Source organism: Pipistrellus kuhlii, unplaced genomic scaffold (genome assembly GCF_014108245.1).
Source record: "Pipistrellus kuhlii isolate mPipKuh1 unplaced genomic scaffold, mPipKuh1.p scaffold_m20_p_9, whole genome shotgun sequence".
NCBI classification, from domain to species: domain Eukaryota; kingdom Metazoa; phylum Chordata; class Mammalia; order Chiroptera; family Vespertilionidae; genus Pipistrellus; species Pipistrellus kuhlii.
The window spans coordinates 60,746,691-60,770,050 of NW_023425595.1; the positions used below are offsets into that span (position 1 = coordinate 60,746,691).

General features: G+C 41.3%; 1 protein-coding gene across 3 annotated transcripts; it reads left to right on the forward strand.

Annotated features, from left to right (window-relative positions):
* Positions 1-207: 207 nt before the first annotated feature.
* On the forward strand, positions 208-22,910 carry FDX1 (ferredoxin 1). Of its 3 annotated transcripts, none has more exons than XM_036426874.2 (4): positions 222-510; positions 7,259-7,383; positions 18,627-18,756; positions 22,220-22,910. In XM_036426874.2, the coding sequence occupies exons 1-4, from the start codon at positions 356-358 to the stop codon at positions 22,332-22,334; spliced, it is 525 nt and encodes a 174-aa protein (XP_036282767.1). In that variant the 5' UTR covers positions 222-355; the 3' UTR covers positions 22,335-22,910. The 3 variants fall into 3 exon arrangements, with proteins under 3 accessions (XP_036282769.1, XP_036282767.1, XP_036282768.1); XM_036426875.2 differs by lacking the exon at positions 222-510 and adding an exon at positions 5,878-5,972; XM_036426876.2 differs by lacking the exons at positions 18,627-18,756; positions 22,220-22,910 and adding an exon at positions 12,404-12,632 and having other exon boundaries at positions 208-510.
* Positions 22,911-23,360: the final 450 nt, after the last annotated feature.

Sequence of the window (23,360 nt, forward strand, 5' to 3'; positions counted from 1 at the left end):
CAGGAGGCAGCTGGTCGATGTTTCTAACTCTCTATCCCTCAAGTCAATAAAATATATATATTAAAAAAACCCCAACAATGAAGATTTAAAAAAAGGGAGAGAGAAGATCTGCTCAGTGTGTTAACAAGCACACACCCCGAACTCCCTGTGCCTAGCCCCGCCCTCCCAGGGGGACGTGGGCGGGGCGGGCTCGCGGACGGTTTAAAGGGCACCGGAAGGCGCGGGCCGGCGTCCGCGCTCCTCCCCGGCCCCAGCCCGTTCTGCCCGCACCGGGCCCGGCGTGCCGCCCGCACTCGGACCCTCTCGCGGCCCCGGGCGCGCCCGCGTCGCATCCGGAGTTACCGGCCCGCCGGCGATGGCGGCCGCGGGGGGCGCCCGGCTCCTGCGCGCCTCCTCCGCGGCCCTGGGCGGCGCGGCCCGCCGCTGGCTGCTGGGCGGCGCGGCTCGCGTGGGAGCGGGCGGCCGCCCGGGGAGCCGGCCGCTCGGCCTGTCGGCCGCGGCGCGCTGCAGGTGAGGCGCGGGCCGGCGCGCGGGGGTCCGGTCCTTCCCCGGGGCGGCCCGGCCCGACTGCGGGCTCCGCTTCCTTCCCGGCGCCGGTGCCCGGTGCCCGGTGCCCGGTGCCGGCTCCGCGCCGCCCGCTTCCGCCTGTGCCCCGCGGCCCCGACTTAGCGCAGTTTCCTTTCCGATCCCCTGGCGGGAGACGGGGCCCCGGACCCCGGTTCCCTGCACGGACCCCCGGTTTCCCCCGGTTCCCTGCCTGGGCCCCCCGTCTCCCCGGTTCTCCCGGTTCCCTGCCCGGACCCCCGTTCCCCCGGTTCCCTGCCCGGACCCCCGTTCCCCCGGTTCCCTGCCCGGGCCCCCGTTCCCCCGGTTCCCTGCCCGGGCCCCCGTTCCCCCGGTTCCCTGCCCGGGCCCCCGTTCCCCCGGTTCCCTGCCCGGGCCCCCGTTCCCCCGGTTCCCTGCCCGGGCCCCCGTTCCCCCGGTTCCCTGCCCGGGCCCCCGTTCCCCCGGTTCCCTGCCCGGGCCCCCGTTCCCCCGGTTCCCTGCCCGGGCCCCCGTTCCCCCGGTTCTCCCGGTTCCCTGCCCGGGCCCCCGTCCTCCCGGTTCCCTGCCCGGACCTCCGTTCCCCCGGTTCCCTGCCTGGGCCCCCCGTCTCCCCGGTTCTCCCGGTTCCCTGCCCGGACCCCCGTTCCCCCGGTTCCCTGCCAGGACCCCCGTTTCCCCGGTTCCCTGCCCGGACCCGGCCGGCGGGACCTAACCTTTGCTCCGCCCGGAGCCGCGGTGACCTTCGGAGACGCACCCGCGGGGAGCCAGGCCTGCGGGTTGTTAAGGCCTCTCCTGCGGCCCAGGACGGGGTGTATGTCCCCGGCATGTCCCCCGGATTGTCCGTTTGGGGGGAACGGCCCCTCCGTGCCGGGCTCCCGCCCGCCCCCCTTCTAGCTGACTCGGCGCCAAGGCCCTGCGTGCCCTGGCGGTTCGGGTTTGGCAGCGGCTCTGGCGCTCGCCATCCGCTTCCGCAACCTCCCAGCTGTCAGCGGAGGACAGCGGTGTGCGGGTCACACATGGTCACTGGGGAGTACATGAGAGAAGGCAGGGGAAACTGGTGGACTTCTGGCCCAGATGTTCCCTGGAGCAGCAGCAGCAGCAGCAGCTCAGGCCTAATGTGTGTATGTGTATTTATTTATTTTAGAGTTTAAAGTGAAGAAAAAGCTTATTAGTGAAGCAGTGAGAGAGAGTATGGCTACTCCACAGGCAGGGCAGCCAGAGTGTTGCTGTGTAGTATATGTTGAAAGTGATGTGAAAAATATTTCCCCAAAATACATTGATATTTTGTATTCTTGGGCATATTTGCTTTTCAAAGACACGATCTCCTTAGATAATTAGAGCTAAGATGGTATTCATTTCAGCCTACAGGAACGTGATGGGACCCTATGTCATTCAGAATGCTCTCTGCCCCTGCTGGCATGTAGCAGGAAGTTGACATGGAGGGAGGGAGAAACTGTTGGGTTTGTATTCTGCCTTTTGTCTTCCTGATGAGGTACCTGAGAATAGGGTGTAGGACTTACTCACCTTTTCTCCTTAATCTTACTCCATAGATGGTGCTCAAGAAATTTGTTTCATTAACTGTGAGGAGAATAAGAGAGAAGGCGAGCAGGATTCATTTGCCTCTATTTCCCCTGCTCTTCCCTGCTTTTGACCTCCCTCCAAGCAGATGCCTTGTTTTCTACAATGGATGCTTTCTTGAACATAGTTGTGTAATTAGTATTTAAAGGAACATAAATGCCTTTGTAAATAGGAATTATCTCCTCCGACCTTAATGTTTGGATTTGGGTATTATAAAGTTGTCTTAAAGGGACACACATTTAGTCTGTTCCCTCAGAGACCTGCTTTTCTATTGAGGCCTTGTGGCCTTGTGCTTCCTATCACAGACTTTGGAGCTACAGCTAATGTTACTTGAGAGTTGATCACCACTAACCACATGTGGTTGTTTGTTTATTTTAAAAAAATATATTTTATTGATTTTTTATAGAGAGGAAGAGAGAGGGACAGAGAGTGAGAAACATTGATGAGAGAGAAACATTGATCAGCTGCCTCTTGCACAGCCCCTACTGGGGATGTGCCCACAACCAAGGTACATGCCCTTGACCAGAATCAACCTGGGACCTTTCAGTCAGCAGGCCAACTCTCTATCCACTGAGCCAAACAGGTTTCGGCCACCTGTGGCTGTTTAAAATAAACTTAAATAAAATTAAAGAATCAGTTTCTCAGTTGAACTTTAAAAAAATGTTTTTCTTTTAAAAATTGATTTTAGAGAGAGAGGAAAGGAGAGGGAGAGACATCAAAGGGCTGCCTCCTGCATGCCCCCTACTGGGGATGGAGCCTGAAACCATTTAATGTGCCTTGACTGGGTATGGAACATCCCCTTTTGGTGCATGGGATGACGCCCAACCAACTGAGCCACGCCTGCCATGGTCTCAGTGGACTTTTTATTTATTTTTATTTATTTAAAAAAAAAATATATATATATATTTCATTGATTTTTTACAGAGAGGAAGGGAGAGAGAGAGAGAGAGAGCTAGAAACGTCGATGAGAGAGAATCATCGACCAGTTGCCTCTTGCACACCCCTTACTGGGGATATGCCCGCAACCAACGTACATGCCCCTGACTGGAATCGAACCTGGGACCTTTCAGTCCGCAGACCGACGCTCTACTGCTGAGCCAAACCATTTTCGGCCCAGTGGACTTTTTAAGTCCCCAGTGGCTAGTAGCTGCTGAATAGAACATCACAGGTGTAGATCACACGAAGGCCAACTGGACAGAACAGTCTAGAAGTTGTTCTTCTGACTTGGAAGTTGAACACTTAGATAAGCTATTAATAATTGAGAGTTGAAAAACTCCTTTAACTCCAAAATATCCTGACACAGTACTTTATATTTTGTAGTGACTTAATTTGCAAAGAGCTTTCCATATATGATTTCACTTGACTCTTAAGAAAATTTTGGGAGGTAGATAAATGAAAAGAAAAACTCCATAGCAAGCTGCTGGCAGAGCTAGGACTAAAATTCATATAGTTTCTGTTTTTTTGAGCACCATAGTAGTTGGTAATTCTTTAGCCCATGGGGTCATTTGGAAGAGTTAAGGTGGCTAAGGAAGTAGGGAGCCCGAGATGGGTGCCCCTTTTCTTGGACCAACGGTCCCAGGCTACTCAGTGTGGTGAAGGAGTGGGCGTCAGCAGCGTACCTCCCCTGCCAACTGTCCAGTTGAGGAGAATAAATGGCAGCGAGTAAAGGGTACCAAGTGAAGAACATAGTTTTTTTTTTTTGTGTGTGTGTGTGGTGTTGGCTGATTAATTGATGAAAGAAAATTTGGGAAGATCATAATTATTTCCCAGTGTATGAAATCTTCCTTTTTGGAAAGAGCTAAAAGCTTCTTGCTAGTTCAGTGAATTGAGGGAGAAATCCACAAAACCCACCAACACCAATTATTAATAGTGAATGGTTAGAGTTACTTGGATATAACGTAGTGCTTTAAGGAAAGAGTTTCCATAAACTTTCTCTCCTTTATTCTCTCAGCAGCTTGGGGAAGTCACTGTGGCTTCCTATGGTCATTTAGTATATGTCAGAACCAGGGCTGGAATCTACGTCTGATTCTTACATGCCATACTTTTCAACTGTAAAATTACTTTTCTACTCCCTCTCCTCTCCTTTGGTAAACCTATTAACACTCTTACTTTGCAGTTTTTGTGTGAAGATACACATACATAGCAGCATTTCAGGCTTCTTAGCAACAAAAGGACTGAGACTTTAAAAGTTACTAATCCGTGTTTGTTGAGCTCTACTCTGTGTTATGTATTTTGCGTACATTATTAACCCATTTTTATAGAGGAGTCTGATGTAAAAGAGTTCAAATTCCTTTGCTGTAACTTAGCTCTAGAAGAATAGCAGCCCTACAACCTTCGGCCTGCGGTAGTAAGTACATATGATGGAATTCTCTCTGTTGTACTTTTACGAGACATCTGTGGATGTCGGATCTCTAGACTGTGCTGCTGGGCTCAGATCCATCTGGCTTCTGGACATTCTCATCCATTTTTTTCTATTATTAAATTAAACAGATCTAAACTCAAACTCATTTCTATCTTCCCCAAAGCTCCATCTCTCATCTGTTAACCCTACTTTAAACTGTACCCCCTAATTGCCCGAGGAAACTTCAACGTTCTTTCTTTCCTCTCTCAGTCCATCTTATATTGCTGCTACCAGAACCTTTTAATTCTACCTCCTGAATATCTAAGACAATGTCTTCTATGTCCTTGCTTAGTTTGTGGTCTTTTAATAATTTACAAAGTGGTTTCCCTGCCTCCAGAGTATCTTCATTCTCTCACTGTACTTGGAAAATCAAGAATAATATTCAGAATATTTATTTTTAAAGCATTTTTTTTTTCTATGAAAAAAATAGTTGGAGTACTCAAGCACTTTTGAGGGACTTTCACATATCTAAAAGGGTAATGTGCTAATTAGGGCAGAAGTCTTCCAGACATCCATCCGGACAAAGCCACAGTGGCTGTGAGGCCTGGAGCTCAGGCAGCCATGAGCCCTGGCAGCTGGCAGTGGCAGCAGCAGCAGAGTGATAGGGCACAGCGCCTTCCCCTTATCAGCCCGGTCGCCTCCCACAAAGGGAGGCCAGACTTCAGCTTAGGCCCCTCTCCATGGGGAGTGTGCCTAAGCCATCAGTAGGACATCCCCTGAGGGCTCCTACACTGAGAGGGGGGAGGCCAGGCTGAGGGACGCCCCCTCCAGTGCACGAATTTTTGTGCACTAGTCCTCTAGTCAGTCTGTCTGTCTGTCTGTCTGTCTATCTATCTATCTATCTATCTATCTATCTATCTATCTATCATCTATCTATCTATCTCAAAGCCTAAGCAACCAGCTGACTGGCAGGTAGCTAAGACACATACTGACCATCAGGGGGAGGACACTTAACATAGAGTGGAAACCACAGACATGGAACAGGCTGATTAATCTCAGAGGGAAGTGGGGAAGAGATAAACCAAAGATTTTATATGCATACTAAGGGCACAGTGCATGGATTCCTGCACTGGTGGGGTCCTTTGGCCTGGCTTTCAGGGATTGAGCTGAAACTGGCTCTCCGACATCCTGTGAGGGATTCTGGATTGCGAGAGGCCAAGGGACCTCACTGGTGCACGGCCTCTAGTATTTTATATATAATTTTTAATTAAGGGAATTCTCTTTTTTCAGTGTTGGCATATTAGGGAGGCCATTATCTGATAGGGACTTCAGTTGCCTCATTTGTGAGGATTTGATAAATTGGAAGATGTTTATAACTCTGGAATTATTTATTTCCAAGTTTTACTTGTATTAAAGTTTTCTTTGATATGGATTATTACCATCTTCTGGCTGTAGTGAAAATTGCAACTAATTATTTTAGGCTGGAGTACATCTTTTCAATTGTGAGGTAAAAATTATAATGACCAATGGTGGAGAATAAGGATCTAGTTACTTATATAATTTCTTTTCCCAAATTTTGTTTTGACATCTGTGAGAAGGGAAAGAAATTTAAGTCTGGTTGATAGATAATATCTATACTAATAAAAGGGTAATATGCTAATTAGACCGTGAGACTTTCTGGATGTCCTTCCAGACAAAGCCATGGTGGTAGGGCTGAGACAGAGGTGGTTAGGGATGATCAGGCCAGCAGGAGGGGCAGTTGGGGGTGAGCAGGCCATTGGGGACGGGGGAGGCAATTGGGGTGATCAGGCCGGCAAGGGAGTATAGTTGGGGGTGAGAAGGCCGGTGGGGGAGGGTTTAGTTGGGGATTTGGAGGCAGAATGGTTAGCGGTGATCAAGCAGGTAGGCAGGTGAGCGGTTTGGAGCCAGAGGTCCCTGATGTGGGAGGGATGTCTGACTGCCAGTTTAGGCCTGATCCCATGGGGCAGTCAGAAATCCCTGAGGGGTCCCAGATTGGAGAGGGTGCAGGCTGGGCTGAGGGATCCCACCCCCCCCCCCATCCCTGCACGAATTTCGTGCACTTGGCCACTAATCTATAATAAAGAACATAAAGGGGTATATTTATCTTCCCACAGATTCAAACAGACAAACAAACATACATATATTTTCTAGTCCCTTTGATTTTTGAGCACACAATGTAGACCAAAGTAAGATGTTCAAATACTCAGAAAACTATCAGACTGCTGCCTTTCAGCGCAGTACCTGCCAGAAACATGCATAACTGCCTATTGATGGCAGGGTGCTCTGCTTTTCCAGAGCTCACCACAGCCGTGGTCTAGTCTTTAGGGGCACATTCATGGAGACTGTTTTTCAGAGAGAGCTGTGTGAGAGCAAAATAGACTTCCATGATGATGATTGCTAAATGTTTTCACATGACAGTGACCCATGACCATGACCACTCGGGAGACACAATGCATAGGGGAGTACATGGCCTAGTTTTCATTTCCTTTCAGGCAGTAGAGCTCTCCTAGTAGGTGGGCAGATAGACATGCCTTTTTGGTATTTATGGCATTTTCTTCCCAAATGAACTTTGGAAAGAAAATAAAATACTGTAAAAGCACATTTGCTTGCATGTGCGTACACACACACACACACACACACACACACACACACACACCACTATTTCTTTTGACCTTACAAGTTTTTTTTTAAATTTGACCTTACCAATTCTTAAAACAGTTATTTTAAAGTATTTTTTGAAAATAATTAATAAAGGACTGCTTCCTTTTCCAGCTCAGAAGATAAAATAACAGTCCACTTTTTAAACCGTGACGGTGAAATATTAACAACCAAAGGAAAAATCGGTGACTCTCTGCTAGATGTTGTGATTGAAAATAATCTAGATATTGATGGTTTTGGTGAGTATGGAAGAGTCCTCAAAATTTATAAGTGAAATTATTGAATAGATTTCAACACTGTTCTTTTGAAAAATTTTAACCTATACCATATGGAGTAAAATATTAAAATTCAGGATGTATTAGTGGTTATATTCTCACTTTGAAAGAATAAGAATAAACACTGTATTTCTATTCTTTGTACATTTGATTAGCTTTGTACCTCAATGTCTGTCACCTCATTACCTTATTGTTTACCTGTGTTAATTCAAATCCAGGAAATAGCTAGTGGAGTTGAAAAGTAACTGGTTAGAGATAATAAATGTCATATTACAAGAGGTAATTAGTTTTAACTTACTCTGGAGTGTTAGCTTACCCAGGAAGGGTGATTTATCTACCTCTTATCAGGGGAGAAATGGTTTTTATGGAGAATGTTTTCATTTCTAGAGTCTAGATTTCTGACCATAGTCCTTAAGCACTCACATGAGTCACGCCCCAGATGCTGCCAGGGAAAGCTATTAGCACTTGTCAGTTCTGCTCAAGCACTCTAGTGATGGTTCTGGAAGAGGGTTCTCTTGATTATCAGCATCAGGTCATTTGGGAACTGCAGATTCTCAGGCCCCACTCTGGATCTTCTGAGTCAGAAAGTCTGGGGTAGGGCCCTCTGTGCTTTACCAAGCCCTCCATGTCACTTTGATGGGTGTTAAAGTTTGTGAACCATTGGCCTGAAATAAGGTCCATCGAGCACATCTGACTATGCTTCAGTCAGGGCACAGTTCACATGGCACTTCTGAGAACCATTTGTACATCAGAGTTATTTCTCTTCTGTGAAACCCACCTCCCTGTGAAGGGTCATCACAGCTTCCTCTTTAGAGAGAATGCCCCTTCCCTATTGGACTGTGAGCTCTTGGGAGACTGTCCTCACTCAGGTGACTGCACAGAGTGTGCTTTGTCCAGAGGTGCATGGAGTGTTTATGCTGCATTTTTAAATCAGATATTTGTGTAGTCAGTTCCAGGATTAATTAGAACAACTACCAGTTGAGCACATACCACGTTCCAGCACATGCTATTTATGATTGTAACAACTCTTAAGAGGTAGATTAAAATAAAAACTTTCACTTTATAGATGAAGAAACTAAGGTTCAGAGAAATTAACATTCCCTGGGTCATACAAGTGAGAGGGCTAAGATTCAAGCCAAAGTCTCTAATTCTTTATGCCTTTTTCCTCTAAGAACCGTCCTTTCTGTATGAACTGTTTTAGAAATTAGATGATGAGATAGTTAATATAGTACCACTTTTAAGGAGCTTTTAGTCTAATGAAGTGGTTCTTGTCTGGGATGGAGTTAGAATCTACACAACTTTTAAAAGTGCAGACATCATTTGTGTCCCACCCTGGATAGTACAGGTAGAGAAGAGTTTTGCAGGTATGTATTAAAAAATATATATATATATTTATTGATTTCAGAGAGGAAGGGAGAGGAAGAGGGAGATAGAAACATCAGTGATCAGAGAGAATCATTGATCAACTGCCTCTTTTATGCTCCCTAGTGGGAATTGAGCCCACAACCCAGGCATGTGCCCTGACTAGGAATCAAACCGTGACCTCCTGGTTCATAGTTCAATGCTTAATCACTGAGCAACACCGGCTGGGCCTTGCAGATACTTTTCTAAAATGCTCTACATCAGTGGTTGGCAACCTGTGGCCCTTTGGCCCCTTGAATTTTTAGCAAAGGCCAGTTTAGAAGTACCGTACTTAAGTTAATAACAATGTACCTACCTATATAGTTTAAGTTAAAAAATTTGGCTCTCAAATTTCAATCATTGTACTGTTGATATTTGGCTCTGTTGACTAATGAGTTTGCCGACCACTGCTCTACATGATTCAGATACAAAGCATGGGTACCAATGACTTATGTAGATAAAGACCTCAGTGATAATTTATGTATAGTACGAGTTCTATAAAATTTATTTATATTTGATTTCCATTGTATGAGTTCATATTTAGCTACACTTTTAACTAAACTTAGTTTCTCTGAATTGTTTTTTCACAAATGAAAAGTAGTACACAGCATGGCAATGGAGAATAGACTGGAATTAGGTAGATTATGGTTCATAATCCTTAAGGCTATAGTAGCTGTAAAAAAGCAAATGCTTAAAATAAAACCTAGCTATTATTTATTACATAGCTATTATTAATAACACAGGTTCACTTTTCATTAGATTATGGTTAGATTATGGTTCATAAACGTTTTCCTTTACAAGCTATGAGACCTGGAGCAAGCCATCTTAATATCTTTATGTCTCAGTTTCCTCTTCTGTAAAATAAGATTCTAATAGTTCTAACTTCATGGGATATTGGAAGTAGAGTCCTTAGCACAGTGCTTACTGAGTAAGAATGGTAGGATTTGTGGCGTTTTAACTTGGCCTGTACAGTCGTTAGTAGTTTGATGAGGATTTCCATGCATTCCCTTATGCCGACTTAGCAGAGAAACTTTAAAGATCAAGGGTCCTAACAAGTCCAGAATTTTTCATGTAACTATAAACTTGAGACAAACTAATCTAGGCTCACAAAAGATAAGATTTAAGCCTAAATCATTTTCTTGAATAAAGATGAAAAGAAGAGATCAAGAAGTCTGAAATGCTATTCTTACAAAGAAGAGGTTATTGTAACCACATAGGGGCAGCTATTTCATTAATTCCTCAAGGCAAATACAGGAGACCCTTTAAATATTGCCCTGTCAAAGTCATATCACAGATGAACACCATACCAAAGGAGGCTGACCAGTTACAAAGTCTCCATGGTTTCTCCCTGAGTGATCTCTTCCTTCTGTGACCTGAAATCCCATATAGATGCCCATAAGCTTAAGTTTACCTTGTTGGCTCAGACATCGGCTCTGAGTCTTGGGCTACAGATCCAACTTCCTCTTTTACATCTCTTCTTGAAAGTTGCACAGATATTTTAAAGTCAATATTTAAACAGGTTTTGATTACCCCCAACTGAAACCTGCCCTTCCGCAGTGAGTAATGAGCATCTCTCAGCTGCTGAAACCTGAAAACAGCATCTTTTATTCTTCTTTCTGCCCCATCACCTACCTCCAGTCCCACTGGAGCTCCTGTCAGTTGTGCCTACAAAGCATGTTTCCTATTTACTTATTTAGAAACAGGAGACTTCTTTAAAAATATATTTTTATTGATTTCAGAGAGGAAGGGAGAGGTTGCCTCCCACACACACCCCTACTGGGGCTGGGGATGGAGCTTGCAACCAAGATACATGGTCTTGAGAGAATCGAACCCAGAACCTTTATCCGCAGGCCAATGCTCTATAACCACCGAGAAAACTGACTAGGGCTAGTCTCACTTTATGTCTCTTTCATAGTGAGGCTTTGTCCCGCTGCCCGATTCTAAGTAGGGTTTTTCTTCTTAGCCTGAACCCATTTTTCTTCATTACAGCATCCTGTTCATTTCTTACATAGCATTTATCACAATCTATTGGTTATATATTTCTTTATGTGTGCATCTTTCTCCCAAGGGACTGCAATGAAGGATAAATAATTCCTGTTTTATCCCTTATTGGATATGAAGTGAAATAACGAATGGATAAGTGAGTAAAAAGGAACAGTTAGAAATTTTGGAAGCAACAAATTTATAAGCATTCTTATTTCCAACTTTATGAGCTGTTTTCAAAGTGTATTATAATATTCTGTCACTAGGGGGCAGTTATAGCTCTCTGATCAAATTTACCTAGTTTATTATCTCAGACCATTTTTTTCCTTTATATTATCTATATCCTTTATATGTCTGTTTTGAGAAAAATTCAAATTGGGAAATCTTGATAATGTTTATATAAATCTATATTTATTACCATCATGTTTATTGACTTCATATTGTATAATGTATTTCTGGCTATGCTAGATCAAACTTTGTTTATTCTCACTTGAGGATATGTTTTTATTGATTTTGTTTTATGTTTTTAAATCCTCACCAGAAGATATGCTTATTGATTTTATTTATTTATTTATTTATTCATTTTTATCCTTATTGATTTTAGAGAAAGGGTGAGAGAAAGAGAGAAACATTAATGTGGAAAGAGAACATAGATTTCATATGTGCCCTGACCAGGGATTGAACCTGCAACCTTTCAGTACACAGGATGACGTTCCACACAACTGAGCCACACCGGCTAAAGGCTGACAGCCACCAGTACCGCTCTGGGACTATGTTTAAGTATAAATCCATAGCTTTTGTTGCACCTGCAGTCCCTATCTCCCCACGAGCCATTATATCAGTGCACTCCTATCCTGGCAGCTATCAGTTTTAGACTGAAGACTCTGTAGTGGTTGTTACTTTGGTCTCCTTTTTCCTTTTATATGTTGTCTCCCATTGCTTGTTTTGTAGAGTTTTTTTTTCCTGTGTTTGTGATAAGAATAAAAACAATAGATATTCCCCAATTTATAAACAGATTTTATTCTCGAAGTCCATATTCAGGTCAACTAACTAGTATTTGGAATTTGTTTTTCCTATTGGAAAACATTTTTAGGCCAACCCTAAAGAATCTGTTTTTTCATAACTACTTAATCACCATTTACAGTTTGGTTTCTATGAGAAAATGCATTGCAACTTATTATGTCAGGTCAAGAACACCTGAACTTCCTGAGCATACTCACTACACACACACACACACACACACTCTCTCTCTCTCTCTCTCTCTCTCTCTCTCTCTCTCTCTTTCTACCCCTACCTCTACCTCTACCTCTACCTCTACCTCTACCTCTACCTCTACCTCCTACGGTTAACTCTACCTTCCTCTTCCCCTTTCCCTCCCCCACCCCCTCTCTTTCCCTCCTTCACTCCATACTACACATACCCCCATACTATAGGGACTCTTGTTAATTCTGCACCTTATTCTGGTAGTGGGAATATATGTATTACTATTTTTTGCCATTGTTGTTGGAAAATATAATAGTTATGATTTCGATCTTAAATATTTGTTTCCCTTTTTTTCTCCCCTTCCCCCCAATTGACTCCCTCCATCCCCCACCCCCAGGCCTGCACCGCCCTGTTGTCTGTGTCCATAGGTTGTGCATATATGGTACAAGTTCTTTGTTGATCACCTTCCACCGACCCACCCTCCCCCGCCATCCCTCCAAGATTCCCCACTCTGTTCTATGCTTCCATGCCTCTGGATCCACTCCATTCATTGGTTTATTTTGTTAATTAGATTCCACATATGAGTGAGATTATGTGATACTTGTCTTTTTCTGACTGGCTTATTTTGCTTAGCATAATACTCTCCAGGTCCTTCCATGCTGTCTCAAAGGGTAAGGGATCCTTCCTTTTTTTTTTTTTTTTTTTTTTTTTTTTTACTGCTGGATGGTATTCCATGGTATAAATGTGCCACAGCTTTTTTATCCACTCATCTACTGATGAGAAGTTGTGCTGTTTCCAGATTCTAGCTATTGTTAAGTTGTGCTGCTATGAACATAGGGGTGCATACATTCTTTCTGATTGGTGTTTCGTGTTTCTAAGGATATATTCCTAGAAGTGGGATCACTGGGTCAAATGGGAGTTCTATTTTTAATTTTTTGAAGAAACTCTAAACTGTTTCCCACAGTGGCTGCACCAGTTGCATTCCTACCAGTAGTGTACCAGGGTTACCTTTTTTCTACATCCTTTCCTGCACTTGTCATTTGTTTTGTTGATGGTAGCCATTCTGACAGGTGTGAAATGATACCTTATTGTCATTGTAATTTGCAGCTTTCTGATGATCAGTGACTGTAAGCATTTTTTCATAAGTCTCTTGGCCATCTGTATGCCTGGCCGGTGTGGCTGGTTGGTTGAAGCATCCTCCCATACACTGAAAGGTAGCAGGTTCAATTCCCGATCAGGGCACAACTAGGTTAGGATCTCTCTCTCTCTCTCTCTCTCTCTCTCTCTCTCTCTCTCTCTCTCTCTTTTTCCCTCCCTCCCTCCCTCCCTCCCTCCCTCCCTCCCTCCCTCCTCCCTCCCTCCCTCCCTCTTTCTCTAAAATCAATAAAGTTTTAAGAAATTTTTTCTAAATTCTTTAGAAACATGTCTTCAGTGTTCTTTAAAATGCTTACTTTTTTATAGAACATATAGGTAAATCTCAAAAACACTTGAAAAAACTGCTGAGATTGTCTTACTATTTTGGGGTTTTGTAGGATTGACTATTTCTTCTAAGTACTACTGATAAGTCTTGTAAATCTTTGCTGCAGTTTTTTCTATAGTAATACTTGCACCACAATATGACATCATATTTCTCTGGCCCACTGTTAGCCAAGCTGAGTTGATTTCACTCTTGAGTCTTAAAGTTTCTTTTATATTTGAGTTTCTTCCTGGTGTGAAGAATAAGAAAAACATACCTGGCCACAGCTTGTGGTGGAAAACGTTTGAAAGGGACTATAAAATAAGGAAGGATCATGAATGTGATCCATTTATTTATTTATTTAAATAATAAACCTGGGACTAGAATCTGTAGTAGGAACTTTGCATGTAGGAACCAAATGTAACCTGTATATTCTCAACATTTATCAAATTCTTATAAGAATACTCTCTAGCTCTGAACTTGACAACTTAAGCAAGATGTGGAAACAATTGGCAAGGTTCGTTAAGAGGGCAATAAAATTATATTAGAGAATGAAGAAACCTTTAAGAGACGGTTAGAAGAATTGAAGTTTCCTAGGGAAGAGAGAGCTTAAAGCGCATGAGGAGCTGGATGGATGGCAACTCTGCATGTCGTCTGCCCAGGTGGTACAAAAAGGAACGTCCTAAATTTTTCTGGAAGGATTTATGGGCTCATGAACTTTTCTCTCCATTCCAGCATGATTGAGAACACATTGTATGCACTCTCTTTTTCCTTGATCTTTCCTGACATCACACTTTTCTGGTTCCCTGTCTACCATCTGAGACATTGTTGTTTTGACTGCCTTTCTAGGAATGGTCTCAGCTTGGCTCTCTTTGCCTTTCTGATCCTTTCTTTCCTTTTTTCCTCCTCCCCCTTGTGAAACCTTAGGGCTTTTGCTTCTGCCTCTTTTTTTTTTTTTTTTTTTTTTTTTTTTTTTTTTTTTTTTTTTTTTTAATATATTTTATTGATTTTTTACAGAGAGGAAGAGAGAGAGGGATAGAGAGTTAGAAACATTGATGAGAGATCAGCTGCCTCCTGCACACCCCTTACTGGGGATGTGCCCGCAACCAAGGTACATGCCCTTGTCCGGAATCGAACCTGGGACCTTTCAGTCCGCAGGCCGATGCTCTATCCACTGAGCCAAACCTGTTTCGGCTGCTTCTGCCTTTTTTAAAAAACAAAAAAACAAACTTAAATCCATCCTTTACAACCAGCAGTAAGATCTCTCCAAATAAAGTTTCCACGTCACTTTCTGGCTCAGAATTGGTTAGCAACTATTTGTACCGTATAGCAGAGGTTTACAAGCAGTCTCTCCAGGGTCTGGGTCTGGGAGAGGAGTGACATGTTCATAACCCCCTGGCTAGTGTCATCCCTGTGGCAACTCACCGTGAAAGACGGTTACTGAGCCTGTGCTGCCCACCGGGTATGTCAGGAAACAAGGTGGAGAAATCGGGCTGATAGAACAGGTTCAGGCGCCTTAGGGAACTCCGTCCCCTGCCTCTGCAGCCCCACCCACCTCACCCTGCCCTAGACTGTGAGTTTTGTTTTCTTTGCATCTTCTGTTATACTTGGCTTGCAAGTCTCAGGATTTGTTATTTTAATAACAAATCTGAAGAAAGTTGCTGGGAGTATTTTGTAAAGATTGTTTTACTTACATTTTGAAGACAAAAGGAGGCTGGATTTCCTGAATTTTGGCCTGCAGTATTTCTAGAGGGATTTGCTATTTTAGTTTTGTATTTGTATTGGGTATTGGTAACATAAAAACAGAAATCAAGATAAGTATATATTTATTGAATACTAGTGGATAAGTTCATTAACAGTGGTGATACTTCTGTATGGAGTCATAAAATATTGGCGCCAGCAGGCCCTTTGAGGTTATATTCCTCCATCTCTTACTATACAGATGAGAAAATAACAGGTCTGAGAGGCTTGCCCAGGACACAGCTGATAGTGTGGTAGGTCCATCTAGGTCAAAAAGGTGGTCCCCAACCTTTTTTTGGCCATGCCCCACCTAAGCATCTCTAAAATCCTGACCTCCCCCCTCCCTGTGACATACAATTCTTATTATTGAAAGAGTGAACTATTCACGTGGAGTAAGCCTAAAAGGCTGTTAACTTAGTCTAAACAAGCTTCCAAAGAACATGGCACCCATGAAAGAGAAAAATAAAAGAATGAAAGGACAGTTGAAGTACTGAGGAAGAAATCACTAAGAAATTGTTAAAAAAAAAAATGATATGATGTGAAATTGTTAAAAAAAATGATATGATGTGTTATGAAACATAATAGAGAACTGAAATGCATAAATATGTCACAATATATTTATTTATTGTATATGAAGCCTCTAGAACCATAATAAATGCAAAAAATTCACTGTTACTAACTCATTCTCGAATTGCCCCCCTTAAAAATCCAATTGCCCCCCAGGTTGGGAACCACTGATTTAGAGCCTGACCCTGCTGTACTATAATCATTCTCTTTTTATTGCAGGGGTTTTTGAAATGCGCGCGCGCGTGCGCACGTGTGTATGTGTGTGTGTGTGTGTGTGTGTGTGTGTGTGTACTTTTTTAAGTAGAGAAAGCCCTTTTCTTTTTATGTAAAGTATATCCATTTACCTTTTGTTTGAAATATTTCAAATTTACACAAAAATAGGAAAGTAAGCTACTTTTTCAAGTAACCAATTGGTGTGTATATACGTATATTGGTGTATTATAAATAGGTGTATATTTACATTATGTCTGATATTTAAGGAAGGTGACTTAGATTATTGTGTGGAAGGATCTAGTTGTCTCAGCATTGAGCAACTCAGATGAAAGTCATGATTGATCTCTAGTAGCATGACCTCAGTGTATTTATTTGACTTCTTGGGTTTAGTTCTCATTATGTTTATAAAAAGAAAGTGGCCGAAACCGGTTTGGCTGAGTGGATAGAGCATTGGCCTGTGGACTGAAGGGTCCCAGGTTCAATTCCGGTCAAGGGCATGTACCTTGGTTGCAGGCACATCCCCAGTAGGGGGTGTGCAGGAGGCAGCTGATCGATGATTATCTCTAATCAATATTTCTAATTCTCTATCCCTCTCTGTAAAAAATCAATAAAATATATTAAAAAAATAAGAAAGTTACATTACTCCAAGATTTCTTATAACTTTAAAATAATACTAATTACCAACTCTTGCATAGTGTTTACTATCTACAAGTCCTGGTTGCAAATACATATGCTAAGTACACACTCAGATGTAATCCTCACAACTACAAGATAATTGGTGCGGATACAATATTGAGGAAACTGAGGCATGGAGGGTTAAGTAGCCCAAGTTGATCCATTAGGAAAAGTGGAATCACATCGAACCCAGGGAGTCTGGCTCTAAGACCCACTCAATCCTCTACTTCACTGTATGTTCTCTCTCTTCTTAGTCTTGTTACTTCTTTGAATTACATTTTATGAAAATGAACATTTAAGGAAGCCTTTCTTGTGTTTTTTTAAGATAACAACATATGAATAACAAATGTTTAAATTATGAGGGAACCATCTTAGTAAAATGATCTGTTCACTCGGGAAAATTAAGATTACTAGATATTGATAGTAGTTATTCTTACATATTCTATGTGTTGTTTATTGCCAAAAGAGAATCTAAATCAAACTTAAGTAACTCCTAGGCGTCTGTAATTTTCAAAGTTGTTATGGTTTTTAGTGTTATTTATCAAATAGTTTATTTATTTGAGAGGAAGGGAGAGTGAGAGAGAAAAATATTGATGTGAGAGAGAACCATTGCTTGGTTGCATCCCCTATACATCCTGATCAGGGATCAAAACCACAACGTGGGTATGTGCCCTGACCAGGAAACAAACCTTTTGGTTCATGAGCCAGTGCTCAAACAAGAGAGCCACACCATTAAAAAAAAAATTAGTATTAAAAAACAAGCTGGAAAACTATTTTTAATATAGAATTTGAGGAGAACACAATTCTGCACCATTCTGTTTTGGCAGACAGTCATGGCTGCCATGGTTTAAGAGCCCAATCAGGCTGAGGGAAGGGATGCAGAACTCATACAAGAAATTGGGAAGACTGGGGTGTGCCCAGTCTGGTGACGGAGCAATAGTCTCAGATATATGTAAAGCGTTGTTTAAAAGAAGGATTCACTAAAGAGTTAATAAAGTTCTCACATAAACAGAGAGCAGAAAAGAAGTTGCCAGGGGCTAGAAGTGAGGGAAGTAGGGAGAGGTGGATAAATGGTACAGACTTTCAGCTATGAGATGAATAAAGTCTGAGGAGCTAAAGTATAACATGGTGACTACGGTTGATAACACTGTTGTATAATTGACATTTGCTAAGAGAATATAATATACATGTTTTCACAAGAGTTTTTATATTTAAAATGGATATGTTAACTGAATGAGAGGCATACTTTTGCAATATATATGTATATCAAATCATCACAATGTACATTTTAAACATCTTACAATTTTATTTGTTAATTATGTCTCAGTAAAGCTGGGAAAAGGATTGGATTCCATGGGATAGTACTGGACTAGTAGTTGTGAGAGTTGCAGACTAGCTCAGCAGAAGTCAAATGCAAAATTGGCTGGCTATGCAGGTGTGGCTTTCTTTCCCAGGTTTTCAAGGAAAGGTTGGGTAAGCCCTGGAAAAGGATATGCAAAGCAGGCTCAGTCATAGTTGGGTTGAACCAGGCGATGTCTCAGTTCCCCTTTCACAGTACCTGGCATGTATTAGGCACTCAGCAATAACGGGGGTAGGAGAAGCAGCTCATTATTTAAAACCACGGTGACTCTTAAAATGAACTTACTTGATCTCTGTCCTGATCACAAGGAAAGACAGAGGGAATAATATGTACCATTACTTAGCTGTAGGTTTGTTTGCTAATATTACTCTTATATACTACAGGACTTCACAGAATGTGTTGAGCTCTTGAAAACCTTTTAAAAATAATACGTGAATGTGATTTCAAATTGCGTGTATGTGGGCTTTCCCTAATTTTTATTATTATTCAGAAATAAAGTCTTAATCATGGATGCTAATGCTGATCCTCAAATGTAGAAATAATTAACTTTAATTCAAACCAGTTTGAGTTGTGTGAATGTAGAGTATGTTCAATGTCTTGCTTTTGTAGGTGCATGTGAGGGAACCTTGGCTTGCTCCACCTGCCACCTCATCTTTGAAAAGCACATATACGACAAATTAGAAGCAATCACTGATGAGGAGAATGACATGCTTGATCTGGCGTACGGGCTAACGGATAGGTAAGATTTTAGGACCTCTTCAGTTGTACCCATAGTCTGGGAAAATAAAGGTTTTACTAGTTCACGTCTATGTAAGGCCAGACCTGTGTGTGTAATTGTGATCTTTCTGCGTAGATAAGTAACAGTTACAAACTTTGAATATAAAATGTGACATTTCTCTTTGTTTTTACTGTTCCACAGTTTAGCTCTTACAAAACTTTTTTTTTTATATAAAAGTAAAAAAATTAAATCTTATATAGTCTATTTTTATTCCAGGGATTACTATTTATCACAATTTAGTGAATTGGGATTAAATTCAATGCTTTTTATGGTATCATCGAAGGATAGATTTGATAATTGAACGAAATTATAATGAAAAGTTTTACCTACTTGAGAATAGAATTTTTAAAGATACTTAATACATAATAGTAATTATGTTAAGATGAAGTTCTATTTCTAAGTGTGTATTAAACTACAGTTATGTTATTCTTCTTATTAATTAATAGATAGAATTACTCTTTAAATTAGTAACATCTAAAGCAGCAAGTGAGTGGTATCAAGTGATGCCTTATTATTTTTTAAATCTTTATTGTTGAAATTATTATAAGTGTCCCCTCCCCACTCCTCCACCCCAGGCCTTCACTCCACTATTGTCTGTGTCCATGGTTATGCATATATGCATACAAGCTCTTTGGTTGGTCTCTTCCCTTCCACCCACCCACCCCCACCTTCCTTCTGAGATCCCACAGTCTGTTCCATGCTTCTATGTCTCTGGATCTTCTTTTTCAACAGCTTATTTTGTTCATTAGGTTCCACATGTGAGTGAGACCATGTGATACTTGTCTTTCTCTGACTATGATGCCTTATTCTTAAAAAAATTACCTAATATTTTGGTTGGAGCCAGGAGAAGTAGCTAATTGATTTACTGTTTAAGGGGCAAAATAATGAGGGCTTATGTGATGTTGGCTTTGGTGTTCACCTATAACTTGGTGACCCTAATGTAAAATAATAATAAAAAATTAAAAAAAAATAGCTTTATTGCAGGTATACTATGTAAACTACAATTTTGTTAGATCCTTAGCAAACTGTCCTATCTAAAAACATACATTTTCTTATCCTCACAAAAATGTTTAGAGCACATTCTAAACCCCGTCTCCCCTGGATAGGTCTAAGTGCTGTCCCCTCACATCTTCTGGCTTTCACTCCGTATGGCATTGTCACAAGCTCATATGTTGTATTATCTGCAAATGTATCTCATCTCTTCTATTTGATTGAAAGTTCATTCCTTAATACTGATATTAGCAACTAATCCTCCACACAGTCCAGTGAGGAGCCTGTGTATTATCCATCTTTAGGATGAGATTAGGAAATGAGTGTTTGGGGAGGGGCATTAAGAAAGTGTACACACCACGTTCAGGCTGGATTCTGAACCCCTGGCCTGTTTGGCCCTAAGGCTCTAACCCACGGCTGCTTCCTGTTGCATCCCTGGGCGCCAGCGTGTCAGAGGTGTTCAGACTGTTGAAGTGAGTCGCTGTTCTTTGTACCCCATTGATACTTAGTACTATGCCTCGAGATGCTCTGTGAATATTTGATGAATGTGTTAATGAAACCAAGACTTCCATGTCAAATTGAAGACAATTTGTTTGAAGACTGGCATTTATTTTTGTTTGCCACTAAGAAAGAAAAGAGTAATGCTAGTAAAAATGTGGCACAAAGTTATCACTTAACCTATTTTAAACTGGAGTAAAATAGCTATTTTGAATTACCTAGACATACATTTGTACATTATTGTTAAAAAGGAAAATATTAATAAAATCGGTAGTAATTCTGAAAAAGGGAAGAAAATGGGATTATATCAATAATTATTTTTCTTTCTTTTTAAAAAAAAATATTTTATTGATATTTTACAGAGAGGAAGAGAGAGGGATAGAGAGTTAGAAACATCGATGAGAGAGAATCATCGACCAGCTGCCTCTTGCACACCCCCTACTGGGGATGTGCCTGCAACCAAGGTACATGCCCTTGACGGGAATCGAACCCGGGACCCTTCATTCTGCAGACCGACGCTCTATCCACTGAGCCAAACCGGTTTCGGCTATAATTATTTTTACAATGATAAATAATTGGTCTATGATTATCAATTTACACTTTTGTGAATATAAAATTTATACTCTGCTGTGTTTCTGTATTAATTTTTTCTTTCGTAGTCCTTTTGCACTTATTTCTGAGGTCCCCATTGGAGGATGAGATACTGTTGCAAGCTTTATTTTTGTGGAATTACACCCCTGAGTTTCCAAGGTCCCATTTCCCTTTGTCCTGCCAAGAAAAAAGTCCCATTTCATTTTCAGCAAGGCTAAGATCAAAGCTGGTGTCGAGTTTTTGTTTCATGTTGGAGCAGTGTCCAGTCCAGCGTCAAGCTAGCTTAGTTAGTGATTCTAGCTACAGTCCATTAGTTCATTGTATTTGGGTTCTTCAGAGCCATATGGCTATGGAGGGAACATAGGTGAAGGAGACTCCTTGGTCTGTGGGCTTATGTGTTCCCAAATTGTTGTGGGTTTGCATTGGCCCTGCCCCCTTTAGCCATTGATCTCTGTTCTAAGGTTTGACTGATAGGCATCTTCCCTATGTCATCCCTACTCACTGTGCATGTACCCGTCTTCCCCTTTATCCAGTCCCTTCCCCAGTGATATGCAGGGCCTGGCTGGTGGTTCTCCAGGGAGTGTGAAATTGCAGCTTCCTTGTGAAGCTGCCCAGATGACAAGCCTATAATGTTTGGCCTCCCCTTTGCTCCTTTCCTATTATTAATAACTAGCTAATTACAATGGCATAATTTTGACTTGTAGTTAAATTCAACATATGTGGTAGTAACATAGTTCTTACAACTCATTTGAAGAGGCACCTATATGAATATTGTGACCAAGTTTGCAGTGCTCATGTGACTGCCTCCTCCCAGTGTACAGTGATTGTTAGATGCCAGTGATTTTAAGATTTAACTGGATTTTAGACATGTTAAAAATGTGGGGAAAAGATATATCTGATAATTGATGACTTATTATGTGTGTTTATTCCAAATTTCTTGTTTTAAAGACTTTCTTTCTAGTCTGTGTATGGTTTTAGTTATCTGAGAATTGATTAGTCATTTTCTTGGCATTGCTAAAATCTCAGTTCTCTTCTCCACTGTTGTGCTTTCTGACTATTTCATTGCTTGTCCGTTTTTTTCACCAAAAAGCAGTAGTATTGGTGAAACAATTAGTGGATGATGGAGACAAAGACTAAAATGAAGCCATGGTCCACTAGGCTTTTGTTTTATGATCACATTTTGTTACCCTCTAGTTGAGAGTTGAATATCTTTTTTAACTTAAAAGAAATGTACAAGTTAAATAAATTCTTAACTTTTTTGAGTAAGAAAATGTTCTATGTGACTGATTGTTTTATGAATAATACCTGCTTAAAACTAAACCATATCTCCCCCTTTTTTATACAGATCCCGGTTGGGCTGCCAAATCTGTTTGACAAAGGCTATGGACAAAATGACTGTTCAAGTACCAGATGCCATGTCTGATGCCAGACAATCCATTGATATGGGCAAGACCTCCTAAGATAGAATAAATGGGAATATTTTCACAAAATTTTACCTATTTTTATAATTATTATTTCTTAATTAAATGAGAGCATGGATGAATGGGTTTACTATTATGACCTGCTTTACTACTTTAATTCACCTTGTATAACTACTGAATTTTGTAGTCTGAAAGTATGCAGTCTTTATTTTGTTTAAATTATAGGAAGCAAATCAAATGTTAGAAAACATGTGATAAAATGGTACATATTTTACCTTATATTTGTTTAGCAACTTCAGCAAAATGTTTTCACATGAATTCCATGCCTATTTGCCTATAAAGTAGGCTTAAAAAGGCACTGTTCCTGTGAGATGTGGGTGAAGGCAGAGATCCAAGATCGCTTGTCTAGGGCCATACAGTGAATTAGAAAATCTGTACCAGAACCCACATCCTTTTACTACAAATTTAATGTTTAGATTGAAACTGAAGAAATTATGAATATCTTATTTAGAATAATAATTAGTGTGAATGTGAATGGAAAAAGAACTGTTGCTTTGTTCACTGATTAATTTCAAAGACAGTTGTAACCTTATAAATAAATATTTCAAAATTTTATTCGGTGAAAAGTTTTAAGTCTGAGCATAGGCAATGCAAATAAGTTTGATCTCAATCTTTTAAGAAGGGCTAGGTTTTACTGTTGTATTGTGTTTTAAAAGAAGTTGGGACTAAACTGGAGGAATGAACAAAAAATTAGGTGTCTTTATTCTTTTCTGTCCTAAGCAGAATAGTGTGTCTTTGTAATATTTTAAAAAATAATGCTGACCTATAAATCTCTGCGTATAACAAAATAGAGATCTGGATTAGGTTTTCTCTGTCCTGAGTTGCAGAAGGAAATGAGCAGACTCATGCACTGCACAGCTGAGCAGGGGTGAGCCCCCTTCCACCAGGACAGAGCTGCGTGATGAGCAGTGAGCTCAGCAGCGTACATCATCCTGGAGATGTGGGGAATGGCTTGATCACCACCAGATGACCAGTCACACATAGCAAACATTTATATCTTTATCT